The sequence below is a fragment of the Monodelphis domestica genome, chromosome 8 (assembly GCF_027887165.1).
Source record: "Monodelphis domestica isolate mMonDom1 chromosome 8, mMonDom1.pri, whole genome shotgun sequence".
NCBI lineage: Eukaryota > Metazoa > Chordata > Mammalia > Didelphimorphia > Didelphidae > Monodelphis > Monodelphis domestica.
Genome location: NC_077234.1, coordinates 31,667,330 through 31,689,861, shown reverse-complemented (window position 1 = coordinate 31,689,861; position 22,532 = coordinate 31,667,330). Strand labels below are relative to the sequence as shown.

At 43.0% G+C, this 22,532-nt stretch overlaps 1 protein-coding gene across 10 annotated transcripts in view; it reads left to right on the top strand.

Annotated features, from left to right (window-relative positions):
* Positions 1-3,749: 3,749 nt before the first annotated feature.
* The window catches only part of MECOM (MDS1 and EVI1 complex locus), a 711,707-nt gene continuing 692,924 nt past the window's right edge, over positions 3,750-22,532 (top strand). For 5 of the 10 annotated variants that reach the window (XM_056808210.1, XM_056808206.1, XM_056808215.1 and 2 more), the window contains exon 1: positions 3,751-4,167. In XM_056808210.1, coding sequence (XP_056664188.1) covers positions 4,131-4,167 — 37 coding nt within the window. In that variant the 5' untranslated portion in view covers positions 3,751-4,130. Of the gene's footprint in view, positions 4,168-22,532 lie in introns of all 10 variants that reach the window. The other 5 variants (XM_056808208.1, XM_056808204.1, XM_056808207.1 and 2 more) reach the window with 2 other exon arrangements.

Genomic DNA, 22,532 nt, shown 5'->3' with positions numbered 1-22,532 from the left:
GTCCCTCAGACTGAACGAATTTGGGGATCTCTGAAGTGGGAGGGGGGTCTTTTAGCCGGGAGGTGGTGGGGAGAAGAGGTAACAAGTCGGCGCACTTGTGGAAGGTTTCCTTTCTTGTCTGGGGCGAGGGCGTTGGGAGTCACCAGAGAAGCCGGTTGCTGGAGTTCCCAGGAATTCAGGAACACCTGCTCCAGCTCTCACTGCTGGGACTGGAGACAGGTGAAATTGACAAGGGGCCCCAGGAGCCGGGGCCCACTTCCCTGGACCTTTGGGCCAGAAGTTCGAACTGCGTCGAGGAGGTATTGCTCTCCGGCTCAAGACATTTATTTCATCTCGTAAAACTCACACAGAACACTTCAGCCCCGCTATTGACACACACACACACACACACACACACACACACACACACACACACACACACACACTCAGGACAGGCTGCACATTTTCTAAAAAGAGAGAAAAGATATAGTCAACAGTCAATCGACAAGCATTTACTAAGGGCGTATTATACATTATTATATACCAGACTGTGCTAGGCTCTGGGGCTACAGAGACAAAAGTAAAGGAATTCCTGCCTTCAAGCAGCTAACCTTCTAGGACATAGGCGCAGACAAATAAATGCGGCATATATGCAAAATAAATGCAAAGGAATTTGAGGAAAAGAAAGAAAACGGAAAGAAGGAAGAAAAAAGAAGAAAGGAAAAAAAGGAAGGAGAGAAAGAAGGAAGGCAGGCAAAAAGAAAGGAGCTATTTTCAAGCTCAAAAGCATCCAGACTTGGAGTTTTTGCTTATACTTGGGATTTAAGGGGGAAATGAATTACCTCCTCTTTTCCCAATTCCCTGGCTGGACACATAGCAAAGTTCTGCCAACCGGTTTAAGTTCTATGGCGTTTGTATTCATTGTCCAGAACTAGCCTTCTTAGTTGGTATTAAGTTCGAAAAGGGGCTGCAAAAAAAAATTATTTTTTTTGTGACCTGAAACTGAATCAACAGAACAGGGAGACCAGTGACCCCTAGAGAAGACAGCCATCCAAATGTTCAGAAGTGGGAGGCGAGAAAACCCACCCCTTCCTAACTGTCTTTAAAATCTGGAGAAGGAAAAGATGAGTTTATTTCTCACTCTTCTGATCCCTTTAACTCTGTCTGCCTTCTCACCTGGCTCTTTTCACCTCCCTTCTACACTCAGAACCCCAACTAAGTGTTTTGTTTTATTCTCTAGAAACAGAGCCCCCAATCTAACTCCCTAGATTTCCATTCATTCAGATGTTTTGAATCCATTTGTCCTTGGGAGATAAACCCACTTTTCAGAAGCTTATCTGGCTTTCCACTCCCCACCTCTCTTTCTAAGGGAACCCCCTATTGTAACCACCACAAAAAAGAGGAGAGGGAAGATAAAGCTTTGGAAGAGCAACTCCTTCCTAAAAAGTTCCCCCTTGTTTGGGGACGGATGCATAGAGTGCTTTGATTTTCTTGAATTCAGGTAAGAATTCTATCCTGAGGGAGCTCAGCAGCCCTGGGCACAGCCACTGGTGACCAGCTCACTGATTCTTGTCCAGTTTCAGGCAGCGATCAGCTGTGATAAAGTAAGAGGTTTACCCCATGCTCACCAGCTTTCCCAGCCGGTTGGACTCAGGGGCAGAACCGAGAGCTGAAGCAGAGAGAGGGCACAAAGAAGGCACAATGAAATTGATCAGCGATCATCTCCTCTGGAGTTCCACTTGGGGGCCATCCAGTGCGGTGGCTACTGCTTTTCAGTCCCGGAAGGTTTTATTTAGACATTCCAGGAAATCTCCCAGCTCCACTCCTCCCTTTATTTCTTTTCCTTTGAGGACCTTTACTTAGCCCAAGGAAGACATTCTAGGGCTAAAAGCAGTTTGTCTGGTCCCATTTTGGGAGTGTCACACAGCCTAAACTGTATGTACATTTACATAGAGGCTCCCTAGCAAGGTACACAACACCTGTGAGAATATCTGCCCGTTTACCCAGGAGGATTCTGCAAGTCTCAGTCAGAGCTTCCATAGGAGCTAAGATTTCACTCAGACAGGATTTGAAAAGTTTGATGTGCCCCTTGCAGGTTGGGAGAGGTCAATGTCTCTCTGACTCCAAATGGACAGTTAGAATAGCTTTTCTTGGCGGAGGGGGGGATTTCCTCTGGGAGTTTCTTTTGCTCCACTCTTGTCCCTTCTCTTTCCACTACTCTCTTGCTATTTGTGTCTCTTGGGATGCACCTGACAGGTCTCAGGGTGGAGTTGGAGAAGAAAGGGAACATCTTTGACATGACCCCAGGCAGAAAGAATGGGTAGTATGCGTCCAGGTTTCTGAAAATACAGGCACAGGAACCGTTAGAATCCTTAGATGTGTAAGACTTTCTCTCTACCCACTTCCCAGGCTGGCCTAAGCTCTTACAAGAAATAGCAACAGGTAGGACGGGCCAAAGCCAGTCATTACAGCCTCCCCCATCACCCCTCCCCCCCCCAAAAGGTGATGGTTAGGATTTGATTAATTTTTGTAAACGTGAACGCTATGGATGTATTGGTACACCACAGGGACTGAGAAGATTGTAATTTTCTTTTATAGTGTCTGGCAGGATTTGCAACAGATATTAATGGAGACATAAATAGCACATGGAAGGTATTGAACAAAACTGTTTAATTCAAGGAGGTTGTACCAGGAGAAAAAAAAAATCTATATGTAGCTGGGATTGATTCATACCTCTAACAGGGCCAGCCCCTTCAGGAGTTCCCAACTTCAGCGTGTCCGCTTTGATTGGCAAATCCCGTAATTAAAGCAGATCTCCACCATGGATTTTTGGGGGGGTGGGGGTGGATGGAGGAATGGAGCAGGAGGGGGTTTGGGGCGCACGTGTGCATGCGTGTCTGTTTTCTGTGCATCTGGGTGTATGTGAAAAGGGAAGGCAGGCCAGGCTGATCTCCAGCTGAGGGGCCGGAGCGAGGAAGCTGGGGGGCGGGGGGCGCCAAGAGAGCAGGAGGAAAGGTGAAACTGGACCTTGCTGGGCAAACACAAGCTATGCCCTGTCAAGCTTTTGGGCAGCCAGCCTGTTCCCAGAGAGGAAGACGCAGATCGGCGACCAAACATCGAAGCTAGAGGGGACGGGTTTGAGGTAGGGTGGTGCTGAGATGAACTATGGAAATGTGGCCCAGATGACAGCGCCATTAATATTAGATTAAAAATCCAGAAGGAAGGAGTCACTGCGCTCGAGCATTCGGAGCCCCAGCCGTAGCGGCGGTCGCCGCCACCGCTGCAGCAGCACCAGGAGCCGCTGCCGCCGCCGCCGCCGCCGCCGCCGCCGCCGCCGCTTGAGCAGCAGCAGCAGCAAGAGCAGCTAGCAGCTGCTGCAACAGCAGCAGAAGTCGGCTGATTTCTTGTTCTGGGGGAGCATTCGCTGCTTCTCTTCCATACCGCTCGGAGTATCCATCCCCAATTCCAGCTCAGCAGCTCGGGAAAGGGAAATAAAAAAGCCTTCCCTTGTCCTCTCTTCTCCCCTGGTCGCTGTGAAACATTTTCCGTAGGCGATGGAGGGACAAGGATGGTAACAACCAAAATAACAAGAACCCAGAAGCTTCTTGGGGTTTCCAACTTGAACTCTGCAGCCAGGGCTCTCCCCCCTCCCCCACCTTGGGCGAGGTATCTGCTCCCCTCTCCCCCGCTGGCTCTCCCCCGCCCCCCCTAGTCGCCCGCCCCGCGTCCCCCTTTCTCCGCCTCCTCCCCGATTGCCATCTGACAAGATCTCCAAATCAAAGTGATAAATCGCTCCAAACTTTTTTTGGCGGCGCTGAGATGTTGGAGGGGCGTCTAGCGCGCATGTGCGAAGGTGTCTGTCCAAACTGACAATGCTGGAGAGATAGCGAGTGTGGATTGAGAGAAAGGGAGAGAAGGAGAGAGAGAGTGAGAGAGAGGGAGAGGGAGAGGGAGAAGGAGTGAGAGTGAAAGAAAGACATCGAGTGAGTGTGTGCGTGTGCGTGTGTGTGTGTGTGTGTGAGAGAGAGAGAGAGAGAGAGAGAGAGAGAGAGAGAGAGAGAGAGAGAGAGAGAGATTGAAAAAGGAGGAAAAGATCCAAGAAAAAAAAAAGCCCCCCCAACCACACCAGCGGCTGCAGGACTGGGCACAACATGAGATCCAAAGGCAGGGCAAGGAAACTGGCCACAAGTAGGTGCAATATCGCTTTTCTATTGGCTTTTCACCCTCCTCTGCCATCTTGCATATGTCGAGTGTGCCGGGTATCTGGAGCTGCCCCCAGACACTGAGGGCTGGGTGGGGGGACTGAACCCCCAGCTGCCGTTGCAGCAACCTGCCCCAGACTCTTATTCTGCCCCGCGTCTCTCTGATGACTCGGGTGGGCAAGGGAGCAAACGCAGCCGGCCCTCATCCCTTGGAGTAGGGCAGCTGCATCAGCCTCGGGATGGAGGAGGGGAGTGGGGGGTGGGGGGAAAGGGAGAAGAACCATGACAAGGCAGAGAGGGGAGGGAGAGAGGGAAGGAGGGGGAGAGGGAGAGGAAGAGGGAAACGGGGGGAGGAGGGAGAGAGAGCGAGAGAGAGCGAGAGAGAGCGAGAGAGAGAGCGAGAGCGAGAGAGAGAGAGAGAGAGAGAGAGAGAGAGAGAGAGAGAGAGAGAGAGAGAGAGAGAGAGAGCGAGAGCGAGAGAGAGAGAGGAGAGAGAGAGAGAGAGAGAGAGAGAGAGAGAGAGAGAGAGAGAGAGAGAGAGCGAGAGCGAGAGCGAGAGAGAGAGAGAGAGAGAGAGAGAGAGAGAGAGAGAGAGAGAGAGAGAGAGGTTTACCTCCCTCCTCCCCTCAGGCGGAGGAGAGATGCCTTCGGCCAACCAGCTAGACCAGGGTCTGAGAGGAGGAGGGGAAACATGGGGAGGGGGTGGGGGCGGGGAGGGGAGGGGGATGGCAGGCGGTGGGGGAGGCCGAGGGTGAAAGAAGACCTGTAAGGACTGCGTTTGTTTCTGGGGTTTAGGGGGCAGGAGAGAAGGGGGGAGAGACAGGGTATATACAGTCATCCCACTGTGGAAGGTAGCGGCCGGTAGCGGTGGCGGCGGCCTCCGAGCCCGACTTGAGAAAAGTTCTAGGGCTGATTCTGGAAGTTAAAGCCGAGGCCCGGGAGGTTGCGAGGAGCCGCGGTTGCTATAGTGGGCGCTGTCGGCTCTCTTCTCAGAGGCTCCAGGGCAAGATGGGAAGGAAGGAGGGAGGCAGCGGCGGCCAGAGCCGAGACAGGCAAGGCAGGCAGGCAGGCAGGCAGGCTGAAGGCAAGGCGGCGGCGGCCGCGTCTGTCCAGGCTGGGGGGCAGGAACTCGGCCGAGCATCCTTCCGAACCGAGGGCAGGTGGTATAGAAGGAAGAGGAGGAGGACCGCGGGAGCGTGGGGTAGGGAGGCGGGAAGAGTGAAGATAAGCCGAGAAGGGGTAGGTAGAAAGGGGGGAAAAGCGTGGCAGCTTGTAAATCCAGCCCCTGGAGGGCCTAGTGCCGGGAGAGGCAGCGCGCCGGGCCCGGGAGCCCGGAGCTGGAAGTCTGTCCGTCCTGAGGGTGAAGGCAGGCGCGCTACGACTCCGGCTCGGGTCGGGGCGGCGGAGGCAGGGGCGCAGACGTTGGCACTGAGCGCAGGGGAAGGATCACAAAGCAGGCACTTCGGTGTATGGGTCTTTGAGGGGGTGAGGGGATCCGAAGCCGTGCGGTGGCACCCCCCCCCCCAACCCGGGTTAAGTTGGCAGGGGCAGAGGGGAGGGCGAGGAGCAGTGCTGTTGGAGAACTACTTATCCGCGGGAATGTGAACTCTCACCCATAAGTACCAGCATTGGTATACAGAGGTTCCTTCCTAAAATATTCAGCACCCCCACGGGGAGAAGGGGGAGGAGAAGAGTTGGGTGAACTAGGCAGAAAATTGCCTGAGCAAACTGCTCTTCCAGTGCCAAGATGAACCGTAACCCAGAATTACTGTTGAGAAAACAATTTTAAAAAGAGATTTCATTTTTACCTTTGGCAAATTCCAATGCTTGGTACATTGGCACTTAATTCTGTGTCATTTGGAAGGTATGCATGTATGTTCATGGACTTAGAGCACTGTTTACACACACACACACACACACACACACACAATTTGCTAAGCACCTCTGGGAATGTGGCTCTTAATACTTCATACATATACATTAAAATAATAATAAGGAAAATGCTAAATGCTTTCCCGAGCTTCCTAAGAAGACTCTTCTGTCCTCTATCCTTCCTTCTCTCTCCTCCTCACCTCTCTTTTCCTCTGCCCTTCTTCTGTCACCTCCTGAGCCTTATAGAGATAGTAGTCCCCCCCCTCCCCATAGTCCCACTATGGTCCGGCTCCCTCTCCTCCTAGGGTTCAGGAACTATGGTGAGGGAGGAAGGCAGAACAGCAGGCAGTGGAGCCCCGCGTTCCTGAGCCAACCAGCGGGGAGGCAGGTTCTGCCCTAACCCTCTTCTTCCTCAGGCTTCGGAAACCCCACTCTCAAGTCGGTCTCTGTGTTGTCATTTCTAGGCACCTTTCCAGGAGTTGGTACAGTTTGGCTCCTACACGCAGCCTGCTCACACAGGCAGACACACACTCACGCATAAATTTCTTTTCGCCTGGGTCTTAGTGACCGACATAAAGGCTGGAGTTATTTCGGTAATCGGTACATCTGTTTTTCCTTTGGATACTGTTCATTTCATTTAGCTGCAACCGAATCAAAATTTGCTCCTTCCTGCCTTTCTTATTTGCTTTCAAATGCAGTTGAGGGCTTGATTTTCGTCTGAATCCACACAACACACACACACACACACACACACACACACACACACAGACACATCTCGACACATACTCAGACCTACACACAGATAAATACAGCCCCGCATTCGCACATATTCTCAGGCACTGAGCCTTCTATCCACAGTGAAAGCAGGGGGAAGACGGCAGAGAAAAGCTAAATTAAAAAGGAAACTTAACTTCTTGTCTTATTACTCAATTTGCCCAGAAATGAAAGAGGGAAGGCAACGCCGATCTATATTTTATTTCCTAAAAAATCCTTCAAAACTTTAAAAACGATTTTGATTTAACTCTATAGGCAAGATCTGAGTCAATACTGAGTGTTTCCCCCCCAAACCCAAACTAGCACCTACAAAACATAAATAAATGTCTAGAGAGTTCTTTCTGGTCCGATAATAACGGCATTACATCCGGTGGGAGATCATTTGTTTTATTCATTGTGTCCAAAGGTATGGCTCTTGATTTCTTGATAACTGGATCTCAACGTCTAAAAACTTTGCTCCTGGCTTTCACGTCTTCTCTTTCGTTGTCGCTGCTTCCTCCCGCCGTCTTTCCCAGACAGATGCGTCACAGCATCTTATAAGCCTTCGGTTATAATATGGGCAATAAAGGAAATCATATTAAAACTTGGGATTTTTGTATTTTGAAACACCATTTCCTTTTCCTTTAATAGCGTGTCAGCTTCATGGCTAAGCCGAGGAGATGGTGAGAGACCCCTGTAATTTAATCCTTCTAACAAGAAAACTTTGGAGCTGTTATTCCAGTCTAGACTGTCCCTTCACTCCCTTATCTTTTTTCTTTTGCTGCGTTCAGGGGGAGAAAAAGAGGATAAAATGATTTATTCTATCCTACGAGGACCAATCCGCCTCTCAGGCTTTTTTGTTTGTTTGTTTTAAAAGTTACACTGAAAACAAATCCCATCGAAATACACTCTTGTGCCCTTGGCAGCACTGCTTCCAGCGAGTGTGAAATTTCCTAGTTGACGAACACTCACTAACTGGGGCTTTTTCTGAAGTTCTCGGGACTCAGCCGTGTTCTTGTTAGTCAAGGACATAATTCTGAGAACACGCCGATCTTCCTTTTTCTCCGAATGAAAGAACCACTCAGGTTCTAACTGGAGAGCTTGATTTTTTTTTTTGTTGTTGACAAGATTATCTGAAATACAATAGCTGAAACAAAGAAGCCACGTTGGAATTTATTTAGGGGGATTTTAAACCTTAGTTTGAAAATAAGTAAAGCAGATCTCAAGACGCCTGACTATCTTGAAGGCACAGCCTAAGCACTTGGCACTTACCCTAACATTTGAGAAAGAAAGAGAAATGTCAAACAAGAGGGAGGGATGCCGCTGCTCCCAGAACTCCTTCTAGTAGTGCCTCTGAGCCAGACAGGTATTTCAGCCTGATTCCAAGTTCCTAAACAATCCGGGGAATGGGGAGGGGAGGGGGCACCTGTGTTGAGTCAGAAATGCTCATAGGAAATTGTTCTTACTATATAGTGAAAGCAGGGGATTGGGGGCCGAGTGTGACCGAGCTTTCTAGAGCTCCTTCCACCTATGTACCAGAAACAAAAGCCCAAAGCAACCTCTTCTCAATTTGCCGACAGTGACACTCCCCAGGATCTCAGTCTCTGCAATGAATAATCTGTAGAGCAAGCTACTTGGAGTTCTTAGGGCGTCCTTCCCTCACCCCCCACCCAGTAGCCTCGTAAAGAGACAGAAGGCGATCAGATTAGCAGGACACACGTGTGTGTGGGAGCACTTGTTACTTTTACACTTTATCGCTTTTCTTTCTTCCTTTCTTTCTTCCCTTTTTTTTTTTTAAAAAAATAGGCGGTCTAGTCGTCAATGTAGGTCCCGAACTCTAAAGTTCCCCCTCCCATCCCCAACAACTGAGATAATAAAATAACACGCGCCCAGGTTTCAGCAGGGTTTTTTCCTTGAGCCTATAATTTGCCTTCCTCTAGTCCTTAAAAGCTCCTGATTGAAAAACAGAGCTGCCAAGTTTATTTGCCTGTTTAAGACTCTGTCCTGGAATTTGTTTTTCAAAGAGGAGAACGCTGGCCCTGTAGAGGCTGAGAGTTCCCCCTTCTAGGAAGGCTGTTTATTTGCCATTTCTTTACCATTACCCCAGGCTTAGTGCTTCTTTATTGCATTTGGCACTTGGTGTAAATAGTCTTCTGAAAAAAAATTTTTTTTTTTTGTGAGCATTTAGCCAAAAAAGTCTCTGAGTTTAGGGAAAGGTTAATAAAGCGTTTCATTCCTTCTCTCCCCCCCCCCCCCCCCACATCTGGCAGAGACAATTCATTAGTAGGAGAGGAGAGAAGGAGGGAGATACTGGTTCTTTTTTTCAAATGTTCATTTCTTGGGGACATAAATTCTCAGCCTTCTCTCAACAGCTGTGTGTGTAAGAGAGATCAGAGAAAGATGGAGGGAGAAACAGACAGACAGAGGGAGAGAGAATGTGTTCTTTAGGTTCCATAGGAAGCAGATTCTCTAGAGCTTGCTATGTTTCCCTCCTCCCTTCCCCTTAATATTCTTGATATTATGAGAATCAAAACACATTCAACATGTAGGGGTCTACTGTACCTACAAATTGGACATATACAATAAACACATGTGTATGTATATAACACACACATGTACATAAAAGGAGGTTCTTTTCCTCAGGGAAACTTTCTAAAAAGATGGAAGAGAATGGTTTCCAAGCCTTTTCTTTCTGAAGAGGGTTTCATGGAGACAGTTATCAGGTTAGTGAGGTTACTAGTGCTTGGTATGTAGGGACTAGGAGATGAAGATATTTGGAGCTCACTGGCCCCACATTTGAGGGTGGGGTGGAGGAAAGAGGGGGGGACAATGGCCACCTTTATAGGTCAGGCCAACTTTCCACCCCATGTCTTCTCCAGTTGAGTGCATGGAGGGGGACTATGGGAGAAGATTTGGGTCTCTTCCCACACATTGACTTTGATCCCAATTTCCCAAGGACTCAGAATCTCTGCTGACTTCTTCCCAAGGACCGAGACCCTCCTTCCCCCCTACTTTCCTGTGAAGACAGACTACAACTAGGCTCTCACCATCTCCAACCCTCAATCCCCTCCAGGTTTTAGGCTGGTTTAAAGTGGAATGGAGAAGTGGCAGTGGCATGGTGATGATAGTCAGAGGATGGCTGTTGGGGCTGGCAGAAGGGAACACTGGTGGTGATCCAGGACTTCTACTCCATAGCCCCTGACATAGCCCTGCAGGCTGGAATCCTTTGGCCCCAAAGACCTTGGGAAAGAAAATACTTCTTACCCCTCCATCCTGAGATGTGCTATGGTGTCTGGCCAACAAATCTCCTGGGATATATGCCTGCACCATGCCCATTTCCCTATGTCTGGGCACACAACCCCTTGACTTGGCCCTCAGTGCCTTCTTTGGGCAGATCTCCAAGGAAGCCAGGGTAGGGAGGTGTGGTGTATGTGTGTGTGTTGCATATGAGTTCCTTGAGTGCTCCCATGTGAGCATGCTCTTCAAGGCTGTAGAGGATGGACTCAATAGAAATCTTCCTCCCCCCCAGTCTTTTAGAAGGATGCTATTGCTAAAATTAGGTCTTATCCAGTCCTACTCCTCTGCTCATCCACTTGCTTCCATCAGTAAATTCTCAAAGAAACTTGGCTGTGTAGTGAGAATGTGTGTGTGTGTGTGTGTGTGTGTGTGTGTGTGTGTGTGTGTGTGTGTAAGCCAGAGGAAAAGAAGGAAACAAATAAAACAGAGAGAACTTAAGGAGAAATATTCTCTCCCCCCACCCCCAGCCTCCTCCTCCTTCTCCTCCTTCCCTCCAAACTAACCCCTCGTTTGCAAGCACAGATTGGCATTCTTCCCCTCCCCCAATGAAAAATGTAATCCTTGTTAATTAACATTGCTTACATGGCCTACAAGAAACTTAAGAAATGTTTCTACAAAGGGAAGGAACTGTTTACAAAACTCTTTCAAAAGTGTGACATATTGCCATAGCTCCAGGACTAAAAAGCTAAACACACTTACTCGCCTTTGAAGTTCCCCTGGCTGGGCCTGCTAATTTGACTGAGATTCAGATATTGCTGTGGGTATAACTAATGACTTTTACCTATTTAGACTCGAGTGGGAGGAGACAAAGTCCTGGAGTCCTTGTCCAATGGGTCCCTCTAGAGACTGGGCTTCTGGCTTGGAGCCAGTTCTGTACAATGTCAACATTGAATATTTGAATTCCCAGACTCTATTTAACAAGTTTCTAAATAAATAAACTCATTGTGTGTCTGTGTTTAAAATTATTTCACCTCTTTCATAAAAGCTACAGCATCTTATTACATTGGCCTCTGAGGCTGATTTTTTTTTACCCCTTTCTTTATAAATAAACACAAACAGAACTCAATGCAATTTTCCTGGCCAGCCTTCTCTTCCTATGTGTGCAGAGAAAGGGCACGGACTTACCCATGTATTTGGGTAGGGATATTAAGATGAAGCCTGGCTTTTTTGGGTGGTTCTGTGTGAACTGATCGACAATCAGAGCTAAGAGAAAAGCTAAGTTCGGAAAGTCTGTTAAATATTAATCATTTCTAAAAGGAGGCGCTAATGCCCAGCAGGGCATTTTCCTGTTGATTCCCTTAATCATTTTGGCTATGGGACTGCAATTAGACTCAGGAGATGGTTTTGTTGTTGTTGCTATAAATGGCCACTTGTACTTATGTTTCCCAGTCCATGTAAGCTCGTGGGTATCTGTACCCAGATATTGGAAGGAAGTAGCACTGTCTCTCGGCTGATCTATGTTTCTGTATCTATGGTCTTGAATGGGATCTCTTTACATGCCTTCATGAGAGGCAAGGAGAAATAGTGGATGCAATGCTAGATACTGAGTCAAGAAAACTTGAGTTCTGGGGCAGTTGGGGAGCTCAGTGGGTTGAGAGTCAAGTCTAGAGATGGGAGGTCCTGGTTTGAATCTGGACTCAGATACTTCCTAGCTGTATGACCCTGGGTAAGTCACTTAACCCCTATTGCCTAGCCCTTACTGCTCTTCTGCCTGAGAACCAATATACAGAATTGATTTTAAGGTAGAAGGTAAGGGTTTAAAAAAAAGGAAAACTTGAGTTCTAACTCCACTTCTGACACTAAATAGTTCTGTGATCCTGCTCATATCACCCTTTTGAGCTCCAGTTTTCTAGCCTGTAAAATGGGCATGATAAAAGCACCTACCTCTCAGGATTGTTTGGAGCTCAGATGACATAATATTATGGAAAGCACTTTGAATCACCATATGTAAATCAGTAATTGTTATTATATATGTACTCAGGTGAAACATAAATCAAGAGTACATAGGTTGCTGTTTCCATATGTCTATGTACATACTCGTGTAGGTATGGAATTTCTATGGAGAAATATTTATTTGAAAAATCCATGGCTTTAAAAAACAAGTACTCTAGACCTCTTGAAAATGTGGGTCCCCATCTGGAGTTGTTAGAAAAAGAAAGTAGAATTTGCTTTATGTGTACAAAGTACTTTTTTTAAGGACCTGAAATGGCAAAAACCCATAAACATTTGGTTGGTAATGTGGGGAACTCAAAGCCAAGAAGAACTAATCCCACCAACCCACGAAAACCTTAAAATAGATTACAATGATCTTAGCCATTTTCATTTTACAAAATAATAGACATGATTAAAATGGGGAAGTATTTTTCTTGGAGTTGTATGCTTTTGCATTATTGGTAGAACTTTTTTTGAGGGTAAATAACTGTTTCATTATGTGGGTGTGTGTGTTTGGTGGGGGAGGAGTGAGAAGCAAAGCAAATTTTTAGTCAGATTCCAGAGTTTTCAAAAGCTACCTTTCTGGAATAACTTACTGTTTTGATTTCTCATCTTGTTTATTAAGAAATATGCTTTTGGTTAACATAATCAGTTAGGTCCTTGGTTACCCATTTTTATAAAAATTTCCACAAAAACGTGTGGTAAGAGTATATGAGACTATGGACTTAGAATCAGGAAGTTATGGGTTGAAATCCCACTTAGGATGCTTAATAGCTACAGGATGACCTAGTATTGGGGGTTCAAAAGGAAGCTTTTTTTTTTAAAGGCCATAAGTAGGAGGCTTGTCTGTTTTGTTTTTTTTTGAAGGTTTCAATTGGCCCCCTCTGGCAGGCAGAATTCTGGAGAGAGAGAATTCATTTGTCCGCTGTGGAGGAAGAGATGGAAGAGTTCTCACTTCTTTCCCCATCTCCTTTGGCATTTCCTGATGCCAAATTGTGCCCTGCAAGCATGGAAGTAGAGAACCAGGTTGGCAGAGTAGCATGGAGAAAGGAGTGTTGGGTTTAGAACCAGAGAACCTAAATTTGAATCTTGGATTGGGATGACTTTAATATCTCTGGGTCTCAGTTTCCTCATCTGTAAAATCTGCATTTGAGATGTAGGTATGAATTCAGACTTGGAATAATTAGGTGTCTAAAAATACCATAAGACCTGCTCCAAATCCAGAATCCTATGATTTTAATCCAAGACATAGAATTTAGGTCCCATGATTTTAATTTTTTGGAGGACTAGGGATGAATACACAAATTGATTTAGTATGCCCTAAGGAAGGCAAGCTGTGTGTGCTTATGGGATGTTTGAACTTGAAATGTTTTCATTCAGATAACCATTACAAACTCTGTTTTCAGGAGATGTGGTTTCTGAGTACAAGGCATATCTAGAAATTTTGGTGCAAGGGTTCTCTATTTGGGATTAATGAAGTTAAAACAATTTTTGGTAACTATTTCAATCTAACTTGTTTCATTTGCAATCCTATATATTTTATTTTATGCCCTTAAAAATATTATTTGGAGAAGGTGATGGGTGGCTTCCCCAGACTGCCAAAGAAAGGGGTCTTTGACACACCAAAAAACTTATCCTAAGGGATTATTGAACGGATCAGTTGTTGGCTTTACTTACCCATTTGTTCATTTATCCATTCATTTATTTATCTATTTATTTTTAACATTCACTAAAAAAAATTGGGGTTTCAAAATCTTTCTCCCTCCAGCTATTCAAAAGACCATTAATACTTCCTGGCCATGTGACCCTGGATGAGTCACTTAACTCCTTGCCCTTCTGTCTTAGAGTTGTTACTAAGACAGAAAGTAAAAGTTATCTAGTACAAACCTTCATTTTATAGATCAGTTAATACACAAGCATTTATCAAGTACCTTCTAATATGCCAGATGCTCTGCTGGGTGCTGGGAACCCAAAGAAAAAACCCAATGGCTTCTGCCCTGAAAGAATGTTCATAAAGTAAACTAAAGTTCATAGTCCCACAAGGAGTAAGTGAATGATTCAGGATGAAAACCCCAGTTCTTTTGATTCTAAATCCAAGTCTTTCCACTGTTGCCATGATAGTGGGTTTTGAGTGCCTAACCTGGTTCTTCTTTGCACCCCCTACCTTTGATATTTCAGGCTGGCATTATAGTCCTTAACAATTCTGTCATCAAACTATTTCTCCAATCACAAATCCTACTATTTTTTTTCTCTCCAACAAACTCTCTGCTCAATCCACATTTACCCTCAGGCTTTACACTATCTAGCCTCTGGGCTCGGGATGTTCTCCTTTGTCTCTGCCTTTTAAAACTCTCACCATTTCTTCCAGACTCCGATCAAATACCAGTCCAGTTGAAAAGCCCATTCCTGATAAATCCAGTGGGTCAGAAGTGAGCAGAAGGTTATTGATTTAGAACTGGCAGCGATCTCAGAAGCCGTCTAGCACAACCCTTTCACATTACAGTTGAGGGAATCGAGGCCCAAACAATGTGACTTGTCCAAGGTCACTCATATAAAGAGGTGCAGAGCTGGGATCAAAGTAGGAGTCTTTCCATTGTATTCTGTAGTTTCTCACGGGATTTGAACTTAGGTCCTCAAACTCTGTTCAACATTCTTCCTACTCCTAGATATACCTGTAATATCTTTGTGTGTAGGATGAGTGAGTAGGGAAAAGATAAGCATTTATGTAATGCCTACTATGTGCTAAGCATTTTACAAATATTGATCCTCACAATAACTCTTTGAGGTAGGAACTGTTATTTATCTCCATCTTACAATCAAGGAAATGAAGGCAAACAGATTAAATGACTTTCCCAGGATCATACATCTTATAAATGAGGCTGGGTGAATTCAGGTCTTTCTGACACTAGGTCTAGTATTTTAAAATTCATTCATCAGCATTTATTTATTTATTTATTTAATTATTTATTTATTAACATTAATTAGGATAGACACTTGGTGTATCTGCTGTGCGTCCCACCTGCCTTGAGTGCCATCAATTTGACATATACTATATACAGTGCTATTTTTATATTGCTTATATTTTATCTTCTCTCTTAAATGGAAAGCTTTTGAAGGTGGGTAACAATTTCCATATCGTGCAGATACTCATGACCTACTAGTTATTTCTGATAATGACCTTTAATGAGTTGTATATCCTCTGAGTTTCTGTGCCTATAAAATCTTCCTAATCTCATGATGTCATGGTTAGAGTTCTTGGAATTTCTAATACTTTAGCTGTATGCATAAGCCCCACGGGGTTTATTTCTACATTGAAAAAAGGAAGCATTAATATGTGGTTTTGTTACTAGTTCTTTCTTTGTTCCTTTCTTTCTCATCATTCAATTGCAAATGATAATATTTACAATGGCATATTGTAATTGTAAGGCAATTGCAGTAGTAAAGGATTTCTTTCATAAGTATGGATAATTATATTTATGCCTCAAATCCTTTTAAAAGAACAAATTAAAGTCGGTGGATCGTAGTTATTGTGTTAGGATTTGGAGGGAAGGCAGCAAAGTAGAGCACTAAGAAAGCTGGCTCTGGAGCCAGAGGATCTGGGTTCAAATTCTACTTTGGACTTACAACATGTGACTTTTATTTCCAATATATCTCAGTTTCTTCATCTGTAAAATGCATTGGGCTTGAACGGTTCTAATTTTTCTCATACATCTAGACCTGTGATTTTATGAATTTCATTTTTTTATTAAGAGGTAATGTTGTAAAGATAAAGGGGTAAGCTTTATGCATTTTGTTACATGGACAAGCAATATGAGAAAACTGGCCCCCAAATTATCTTTCTAATTAATGATGTGAAAACAATACTATAAAAATAGATTCATTTTTCTTGGGATGGTGGATTAGGTTTTGTAGAGATGTCTAAGCTTCTGAAGGAATAAAGTATCTGTTTTATTTTTGTACCTTGAATTTTTTTAAAACCCCTACCTTCCATCTTAGAATCAATACTGTATATTGGTTCCAAGGCAGAAGAGTGGTAAAGGCTAAGCAATGGGGGTTAAGTGACTTGCCCAGGGTCACTGTACCTTGAATTTTTGATAGTTCCTGGCCTTTCTTGCCCTGTTCTATTTATGACTGTGAAAGAACAATAAATTTGGAGTCACAACTTCTGGGTTCTAATCTGGGATCTGCACCTTGCTACATTTTATATATATATATACATATATGTATGTATGTATGTATGTATATATATATACATATATGTATGTATGTATGTATATATATATATATATATATATATATATATATAAATGAGAGGGTTGGATTAGAAGTCCCCTTTAACCCTTGATTTATGATACCGTGCCTTTCGTTTCATCTCTTTCGTTCTTCTCTCTCTCTCTCTCTCTCTCTCTCTCACACACACACACACACACACACCTATTCTAAATCAACATAATGAAGAATAAGATAGGAATAGTTTTGCTTGGACCAACCATATATCTCAACGGAGAGAACATCAGCTCTGAAGTCACCTCTCCCATTTGAATACCAACTCTGAGACTGTCTATGTAAACTTGAACAAAGTCCCTTAATTTCACTGAGTCTAAATTTCCTCCTCTAAAATGAAGAGGTTGGACGAGGTAGCCTCTGAGTTTCCTTCCAACACCAGATTTAGGATACTTCCTCATTTTTCAGGACTTGTTTGAATTCTCAACATGGGTTTATGAGGCCAGGTAACAGACTTTCTCAAAGTCCACCTACAAGTTGGGAGACAATGTTGAGCAGTGGTGAGAGCTCTAATTCTGGAGACTAGAGGATCTGGGTTCAAATCCTGCCAGGGTCACTTCTTTTTTTGTGTGACCTTGGAAAGTCAGATAGCTTCTCTAGACCTCAGTTTCCTCATATGTAAAGTGAGGTTGGATTAGATAGTCTCTAAATTTCTTCCCAGGTCCAAATCTATCTCTAATCTCTGTCTTTTACAACCTATGTAATCTTCAATTGAAAAAGAATGAACCTCCTCTCTGTTTCTTTAAGACTAATACTAATAGTATTTATAAAGTGTTTTAAGGTTTGCAAAGCTCATTCCATATGTTATCTCATTTGATCATTAAGTGAAGCAGTTGGAATAGATGTCTTCAAAATTCTTTTCCATCTCTCCATCTATGATTTCTTTCTCTTAAAGCAATTAGGAATCCCTTGTGTGTATCAGTAACTAGGAATGCAGATTTTACATTCCAGGGTTGAGTAAGGAGTCTAACTTTGAGAGGTATTATAGAGTGAAATGGAAGGAAGATAAAGGATTCATGGTGAAATAATCATGAACTATGAAAGGAGGGATAGGCTAAGTACAATGGTTCCCTACGAGGACTTGAAATACTTCCATCCATTATGAACATGGGTTATACTTAAGATGGAATGGATGTTAAAATTTTTTTACATGTAATTGAGAAAAAATAAACAACATATGTATCAGAAAAATAAAAAAAAGAATAGAATGGACAGAAAGAGAGAGCAGAACTGGGTTCTTGGACATATATTGACTCCAAAGGAGGGAATGGAGGGAATATGCATTCATCATATATGCTACTATATTATAGTATAGACTATATATTAATATATATATTTTAATTTTTATATTTTAATTTTATTTCTAAGATTATTGATATATGATCTATAATATAATTTTATATAATATAGAGCATATATTACATAGAACATATTATATAATATAGAGCCTATATTACATAGAACATATTATATAATATAGAGCCTATATTATTTAGAACATGTTATATAACATAGAGCCTATATAATATAGAACATGTTATATAATATAGAGCATATATTATTTAGAACATGTTATATAATATAGAGCATATATTACACAGAACATATTATATAATATAGAGCCTATATAATATAGAACATGTTATATAATATAGAGCATATATTATATAGAACATGTTATATATGCTTCATATTGATATAACATAAAGGATTCATGGTGAAATAATCATAGACTGAATAGAGGAATAGGCTAAATACAATGGTTCCCTATATATATTATATTGTATATTATATATATGCCTATAGGCCAGGCAGTAAGCTAATTGTTTTCTCATGATTATCTTAATGGATCTTCCCAACAACCATGCACCATAGGTGCTGCTATTATTCACATTTGACAGTTTAGTAAACAGAGGCAAACAGGTTAAATGAATTAATTGCTCAGGATCACAAAGCTATCAAGTATCGAAGTGTGTGTTTGAATTCAGGTCTTTTTGGCTCTAAGCCTGTGTCATCAGATGCCAGCTGCAAGTTGTGAGCAAGTCATTTAACTTCCTGGTGCCTCCAGGCACTTTCCTAAGACAAGGGTTCCTAACCTGGGGGCTCTGATAGCTGCATTTCAATGGAATCTAGTCCTTTTTTCATCTTATGTATTTTGTTTTGTGCATTTAAAAATAAGATGCTGAGAAGGGGTCCATGAGGTTCACCAGATTGCCCGAGGGGTCCTGGACACCAAAAAATAGGCTAAAAATCCCTGATCTAAGACAAAAGGAAACTGCAAGGCAGTTGCAGAACTATAATGGTGGAGGAAGTTTTTTCTCCAGGAGTTCCCAGATACTGATGAAATCGTGAGGCTTGTATGAATGGACATACATGTTTGCATGGCTGCCCACATGTATTTGTACATGTGTGCTTATAGCATGTACGTGCGAGTATTGATGTCCCCCCCCCCCCGGAAAGTGAAAGTGAGGACTGCACAAGAAGGACGTTAATAGTTAAGGATGAACTGAACCAGCCTCTGAGACCCAGACCCAGCAGGAGTTGGAGAAATACATAACGGGTTGTCTTACTGTCAAGACAGATGAAAACTTCCAAATGCCTTTTACCCCATGGGGTGCTAAGTCATGAGCTCAGATACATCATGCAAATTGTAGGCTTACTCTGTAATCTGCTAGTAACTGGATGCCATTTGATCCTGGGGAGATTCATTGCATTCTGTATGAGACATCTCAATCTTCCTGGGACCCAAACCCTCTTCTTCCCTGCTGTTCCGAGTGGGGCACGTCATGCAACAATCATTTGGTCCCAGTGGAAAGGGGTGGGTAAGCAATTAATCGAGGACTCAGGGTTCAGGTTCCAATTGGTTTTAAAACAAACAAAATGTTTTTTTCAAACTTGTTTCCACTCCTCTGCCTCAAGCTGGCTGTTTGGGTTAGAGAAGCCAGGAAGGCATCTGAAGCCAATACAAATATTTTTGTTGTTGCCTTATTTAGGAAAAAGCAATACAACAAACTTCTGATCTCCAAAACGGTTAGATTGTTTTCACCAGGACACGTTTTTCATTGGCTTTCGAGACTGGGAGAAAAATTTTAGAATGGAAACTGTCTCTGATCCTTAACTATAGCATCAAACGTACGACACTATAATATTACATCCCAGAAGCCTTCTGATGCAAAATTCCAGTTTTTTGATTATACGTTATAAACCAGCAAAGAGAGACTTCTGAAAAGTGGGGTTTTGTCTGGCAATGCTATTGTTGATTTCATATGAAGGTTTCAGAACAAAATTAGTCCAGTCCATTTTTTTACACAGAAGGTTACATAGATGGGAAAGGTTGGGACTAGTCAGAAAATCCTTTTTGTTTCTTTGCATTGAGCACATCACATTGTCTTAATTATATCACGGGCTTTGGGGTTGCTTGTTTTAATGTGTGTTTTTGATTGGGACCTTTGATGTAATTGTTTGTAGGGATTCGCTTCACCAAAGCAAACCAGCACTTTACTTGTAGCTTTTCTGAAAAGTTTGCTAATAATAATAAATAATAGCAATCACTAGAGTTTATATAGTATTATAAGGTTAATGAAGTATGTCCAATTATTTCTCTATATTCCCAACAATCACTCTTTGAAGTAGAGTGATATTAATCCTCATTTTACAAAGGGAGAAACTGAAGCTGGGAGAGGCTATCTGCCTTGTCTAGAGTCACGGGGTTAATTAGCATCTGATGTAGGATTTGAACTCAGGACTTCCCCAATTTAAATGCAATGTTCTTGTCCACTGTGTCATGCAGCTACCTCTAAGTTTGTGAGTTTAATGGCAAAGGATCTGAGTTCCAATTACTTCTCTGTTACATATTTCTTATGTTCTTCTGGGCAAGTCATTTTACTCCTTTTGGCCTCAATCTCCCCATCTCTAAAATGAAGAGATTGGACTAGCTTGCCTCTGTGGTCCTTCCAGCCATAAAGCAATGATATTCTGATCATTGAGACTTGCCTGGAGGTACTGGGATGTTAAGGATTTACCTGCAGCTATAAATTGGTACATTTCCAAGATCTGCCTTAAACCTGTTCTTCTTTTCTCTACAGCCAGCCCTTTCTCTAACCAAACCTCAGTTATGCCTCTCCATCATATTATTTAACTTATTATTTTAAAAATTTCTTTTCTGGACCTGGTATTTCATCAGGGTTGGGAATGTCCAATGTATTAACTCCCTCTACTGATGCCCATCAGATCAACTACTTCTTTGAAATTGAGAGTTGCCTAAGAATATTGAGAGGTCAGGTAATCTGTTTATGGTCGAACATTTAGTGTGTTTCAGATGCAGAACTTGAACCCAGGGCTTCATGACGCTATACTGTAACTTATTATACCTATCCTGCACTTCTGATGGATAGATAGCTAGGTGGCATAGTGGATAGAATGCTCAGCCTGGAGTTAGGAAAACTCCACTCCCTGAGTTCAAACCAGCTTTGGACATTTACTAGTTGTGTGATCCTGGGCAAGTCACTTAATCCTATTTGCCTTGGTTTCCTCATCTGTAAAATGCGAAGGAAACCACTCCATTATCTTTGCCAAGAAAATCCCCAGTGGGGTCAGGAAGAATTGGATACAACTGAACAACAATAAACCTCTGACATCTGATGCTAAAAAGTATCCCTCAACTAAAATAAATCCATCATAAAATATATTTTAGATCTTCACTGATTTTGCTTTATTGTTGCTTTAATTCATTAAAAAACAAACTTTACCTTCTCTCTTAGAATTGATTCTAAGGCAGAAGATTGGCAAGGGCTAAGCAATTAGGGCTTAATGACCTACCCAGGGGTCACAGCTAGAAAGTGTCTGAATCCAGATTTGAACCCAGAACTTCCCACCTCCAGGCCTGACTCTCTATCCACTGAGCCATCTAGCTGCCCCTTCAATTCATTTGTATCATCACTACTCCCTTTGCCTTCACCATTTTGGCTTGTTATTCCCTTATTTAGGACATATGCATAGTCTGTATTTAGATTTAGTACCCATCAGTTTTGGGAAAAGAGTGCAGCCTATGTTTGGAGTCTTTGGAAGTGGAAAAAATCGACAAACATAAAACCCATCCGTGTGGATTTAGTTCAAAAGGAGACTGCTTTAGATGGGCTGCTTCTTCTTTTTAAAACAGTCCATTTCCTCAATGCACCACAATTTCTTTAGCCCTTCTCCCATTTGACTGATAACCATTTCATGTCCAGTTTTGACCTTATTGATCGATTGATTGATTTATCAATATTAGTTTGTTTATTCATTCATTCATTCATTCATTCATTCATCTATGTATTTACTTAATTATTTGCTTTGTTTAATTAGTTGTGCATTTTATAGATTTGAATCTAAATGTGGGGAACTCTTGGCATGGAAATGCCCTTCCTCAATGAAAATCTCAGCAACTTATGCCCAAGTTTTAGTTTTAGAAGAGTTTCTTGGGGGGCACTGAGAGATTTAGTGACTTATCCATAGTTGCAAAGGCATTGCATGTATTTTTGTATCTTCAGTGCTGAGCACATAGTAGGCGCTTAATAAATGGTTACTGATTGACATATCATAGGATCAACTTGAATCAGGTCCTCTTGACTCTGAAACTATCACATCGTTGTCACCTCATTTATCCTTTACAGCCATCTTTAATCAAGGCAGTGGGCAACGTAGGAGGGCTGGGGGCTGGGGTATAAAATTGAAGTGGAAATCTGGAAGCACAAAGAATTTTAAGGATTCTTAAAGAGGCAAAACAAGGGGTCTAGTCCAGTATAGTGTTGATTGGCATTAGATAGCCGGTCAGTCAATAAACATTATTTTAAAATTTTTAAACCCTTACCTTTTATCTTAGAACTGATACTAAATATCATCGGTTGGCTCTAAAGTAGAAAGGCAGAAAGTGCCAGGTAATGGGGGTTAAGTGACTTGCCCAGGCTCACACAGCTAGGAAGTGTCTGAGGTCAGATTTGAAGCTGGGACCTTCTGTCTCCAGGTCTGGCTCTTTGAACCACCTTGCTGCCCTCCCCTCATAAACATTTATTAGGCATTTACTGTATGCTAGATACTGTGCTGACAGCAGGGATGCAGAGAAAGGCAAAAACACTGTCCCAGTCCTCAAGAAACTCACCTTCTAATAGGGGAAATGGGAAAACAGCTAGTTGCAAAGAGAACAATGTTAGTACTGAGTGTGGGAAAGCAGGAAGG